The sequence below is a fragment of the Stegostoma tigrinum genome, chromosome 39 (assembly GCF_030684315.1).
Source record: "Stegostoma tigrinum isolate sSteTig4 chromosome 39, sSteTig4.hap1, whole genome shotgun sequence".
NCBI classification, from domain to species: Eukaryota; Metazoa; Chordata; class Chondrichthyes; order Orectolobiformes; family Stegostomatidae; genus Stegostoma; species Stegostoma tigrinum.
Genome location: NC_081392.1, coordinates 627,372 through 631,997, shown reverse-complemented (window position 1 = coordinate 631,997; position 4,626 = coordinate 627,372). Strand labels below are relative to the sequence as shown.

General features: G+C 44.2%; 1 gene segment (V, D, J or C); it reads right to left on the bottom strand.

The window, feature by feature from the left end:
- Positions 1 to 795: 795 nt before the first annotated feature.
- LOC125447663 (immunoglobulin heavy variable 4-59-like) lies at positions 796 to 1,516 on the bottom strand. The segment is given in 2 exon segments: positions 796 to 1,121; positions 1,417 to 1,516. Coding segments are annotated over 2 exon segments (390 nt in total).
- Between the last annotated feature and the right edge of the window lie 3,110 nt (positions 1,517 to 4,626).

The following is a 4,626-nucleotide window of genomic DNA, read 5'->3' as shown; positions in this document are numbered from 1 at the left end:
GCAAAACATTACGGATTGGAACTTATGATTTTATACAGAGGTGCTGAGCACAAAAAAGGGAGGAAATCCTGAACCTTTGTAAAGTTATTCCAGCCACCACGAGGAGACTCGCCCAATTCTGCTCAGCGCACAGTAGGAAACACAAGAGGGGCCATCAGTAGGCGCAGAGGACAGACTCTGCGACTACTTCTGCTCTGCAAATAAAGCACAGTGGCACAAAACTGCATCAGACAAATACAAACACAAAATGTTTCCCAAAATCAGGCAACATAAAAATCTGGGTTTGTTCTTAGAGCAAAGTGATCGTGCGGATGCTTGATAGAGGTGGACGAAGTTAGGAGAGGGTTAAATAAGGGACAATGTTAGAAAATTACACAGTTAGGTTTAAAGAAGGATGACTGAGAAAAACTATTCCCATTAACTCGTGGTGAAGAGATGTTGGAATACTGATGTGAAGTTTCGCCTGGGAGATGCGGACCGAATTCGAAGATGAACGGTTTCACACTGCGAGTCATAACAACGTGAAACTTAATGCCTGGTGAATCTGTGGAGCTTTATACATAGAACAAGGAATAGAACGATTGCTCTACTGAGAGCTTTCACGGGCAAGATAGGTGGAATGGCCTCTGTTTTGCCGCAATGAGTCCATGTTTGGCTGCAACGTATCTTGTAACTTTCGGAACTCGCATATTACCATACCAAATATCAACATCTCTTTAGATTACTGAACTCCCTAGAGTGCACTGGTCACAGGTGGAGCTAGGTACGTGTTGGGATAGCAGGAAGGTTTTTGTATTAGTTTATGGGCGGGTTGTGTTTCTGTGCCATACTGGCTGCACAGTAGTAGGTCGCAGAGTCTGCCAACTGGGTACTGCTCAGCTTCAGGGTAAATCGGTTATTCGCAGAGAGGTGTTGCACTTCGAACCTGTCGTCTAAACCCGATGCACAGCTTTTATATTCATCGCACAGCCACTCTATTGTTGTCCCCTGTTGGCGGTACCAGTGCATAGTATAGCTGCCCATGCTCTCTCCGTCTAAACTGCAGGTCAAAGTGAAAGTCTGTCCTTGTGGAATAGTGGCCCCTGTTGCAGACTGGACTACAGTCGGCGCAGCACGAACCCCTGGAATATATTTCGAGAAGGGTAAAGTTATAGATTAAGACATCCGGTAAAATCAAAGAAGTTTTTCAATTGACGGAGCGATAATTCGGCCCATCTTTTCTGTGGCGGCGGTTTCCGAGAGCTATCTGATTAGTTTTATTTGCTTTTCCGCTCTTACGTATTAACTCTCGGTTTGCTCTCTCAGCACTGATCCAATTCCATTTATTTTAATAGTATTGATTATCCTCCCAACTGGGTACAATTAAAATGTTTCCTATTTCGTTGTTGCGAAAGGTGAGTTCGGCCTCATACTTACATTGAATCCATTGTCCGAGCGATAGGGTGAGACAGACTGTGATCGCTTGAACTGACACTGCCATCGCCCTGCTCAGGAACTGAGAGCCAACGTTACTGATCGATAAGACAGCGTTTACAAAGGATCGTAATAGAAAAGTCACCAGATTGGTGGGCAGTGATTGACAGTTGCCGGGCTAATCACGTGACTGAACCTGCTGTTGGAACTAATGCCGCCGACGTACTTTTTTTGCAAATTCCTCCTAGTCCATGTTCGCTCCTTTCGTTTTTCTCTTCTTACAGCCTTTGTTTTCCGTTCGCCACCCTTTCACACAATTCTTGCCCATTTTTCATTAATCGGGAATGAAATATTTGCAACTCAATCAGAATTAAGTTTACGCGCCGCGATATTACCATCTACAGCTGTCGTGCTGTTTGAAGCTTAAGAAACACGTGACAGGAATCTCGAAAGTAAAAGGCTCAGAACCAGCCATCTGACATTTCTTACCAGTTGTCTAGAAGCTGAACATATTTACCTGTCTTTAGTCAATCTTTGGCTTTGCTATACATTCCAGGAGTCACGTCTGCGTCAAGACACACGCTATAGGCTGTAGATGGACCAACTCCACCTGGTTCACTTTTGCATCTTGACAACATGGGGTGGAGATACAGTCCTTCCTGGAGAGCAAATCAGTAATAACACAACATTCCAATCCAGGTTTCAACGCTTCATTAGAAGAGCTTATCAAACTGTACCCTGAATTTTTAGATACGAGAAACGTATTTCAGCAGGCAAATGTCCTTTGTATCGTGATGTGTTGAGACATGAGATGTGTCGACCAATGTGAATGATTGCATTATTCTTGCACTGGGTGGCTAGTCCTGTGGCACTGTGCTCTAAACCACATTTTCAGTGAGTCCCCTTGTCACCGAGTAACCGTCCTGAACTTCGATGCAAAGCACTCATTGTCTGCTGCAATACTGAGTTCCTGAGGACCAAGGAATGGTAAGGACTTCCATGGCAACCTGAAGAGAGGAGGGCAGAGCGTAACACCGAGGATCTACATCTGCTTGTCGAAAACTGTCATTGCACCTGCATCTGCAAGTGGAAGCCTTTATTTCTTGATGCGTGAAACGAACTCATGGTTTGGTACCTTCAAATGAATATGTTGTCGAACCAAAGCCGTAAAGAAATTAGGGAAACTGACATTCATATGGAATATGGTGGGCGCTTGCACATCTGTTCTGAGGACATACTAAAATTAGTGACAAAGCAATCTTTGGTAAATAATGACAGATACCTGATGAATAGGAGCCCTCAAAGTTCTCTTGTGAGTTGGCTCGCATGAGCTTGACTGTAATGACCTCTATGATTCAAAATTGGAGGCCACGTTTACATCCATTGTCACTGATAAGTGGTGTGGCGTTTTGAGCTTAGCTCTGGCCATCCCGCAAGACGTCATAGCGGTGGTTAATAACTTCCTCACTAAAGCGGAGTCATTTAATGCACACTGTCTCCAATTTCATGCCGAGTAATGTAGTTTCCATATACAGACTCAACAATTGGGTAGTTGATCATTTTCCTCAGCGTGTTGTCTGCAACGTCTTCCAATCGTTCTTGTGCCTACCTAATTTTCTTCATCCAGCAAACACAGAGAAGAGAAAAATAGATGCCAGAATTGCCACAAAAGACGTAGTAATATATGCATTTCGGGAGGAGTGACCATAATGCCCCGATTTTTAAGGTACTCATTGTTCGGGATAACAGCAGTCTGCGAATGCAGGTGTCAATTAGGGGGAAGGTGAGTTTCGCGTGGCACAGTGGCTCAATGGTTAGTGCTGCTACCTCACAGCACTCGGGACCGGCGTTTGACTCTAGCCTCGGGCGACTGTCTCTGTGGCGTTTGCATATTCTCCCTGTGTCTATGTGGGTTTCCTCTGGGTGCTCCAGTTTCCTTCCTCAGTCCAAAGGATGTGTAGGAAAGGCTTAAATTGCCCAGGGATGTTTGGGTGAGACAAGGAAATGTATTGGGTGTGGCTGGGGTGCTGTTCAGAGGAGTGGTGTGGACTTTTTGGGCCAGCTGGCCTGTTTCCACATTTAAGGATTCTACGATCACAACAATATTAGGCAGGAACTGGAGAATTTTGATTGGAGGTGGCTGGCTGAGGGTAGATCGACATCAGACTTGTGGCAGTATTTCAAATGGCATTTGATACAAGTTCAGGAGCGGCACATCCCCCGAGAATGAAAGATAGGTATGGCAAATTACGTGAACCTTGGATAACCGGGGATGTTATAACCTTGAGTCAGAAAGAAAAAGGAAGCATATATAGAGTCTATGAGGATGGGAACTGATGAATCGCTTGAAGTATGCAAGGGAAGTAGGAAAGAACTTAAGCAAGTAATGAGAAGGGTTAAAGGGGTCATGAAAATTCACTAGCAAGTAGGATTAAGGAGAATCCTAAAGCATTTTATGCATATATAAAAAGCAAGAGGGTAGCCACGGAAACGGTTGACCCACTCAAGGACAAAGAAGGGAAGATATATGTGGAACCAGAAGAGGCCCTAAATGTCAGTATTCTCTGAAGAGAAAGAACTGGTGGAGGATGATTTCAGGAAAGGAAGAGTCAAGTTTCTAAGCCAAGTTACAGTTAAAAAGGAAGAGGTGTTGACTATCTTAAAACACATTAAGGCAGATAAGTCCCCGGGTCCTGGTGGGATCTATCCCAGAATGTTGAGGGAGGCAACAGAACATATTGCTTTAACATTGATTGACATCTTTGTAGCTTCTTTGGCCACAGTTAAGGTTTCAAAGAGCTAGAGAATAGCCAATGTCGTCCCAATATTTAAGAAGGGTAGCAGGGATGATCCTGGAAATGACAGACCTGTGAGACTCAAGTCCGTGATAAGGAAATGATTGCAAAAGATTCTCAGAGACAAGATCTGTACGCATTTAGAAGTAAATAGACTTATTAGCAATGAACAGCGTGGTTTTGTGCAGAGGATGTCGTGCCTCACTAAATTGATAGAGTTTTTTCAGGAGGTGACAAAGATGATTGATGAGGGATAAGTAGTTGATGTTGTCTACATGGAGTTCAGTAAAACCTTTGACAAGGTGCCTTATGGCAGGACTGGTGCGAAAGGTGAAGTCACATGGTATCCGGCTAAGCTGACAAGATGGATACAAAATTGGCTTAGTTAAAGCAGGCAAGGAGTAGCGGTGGAAGGATG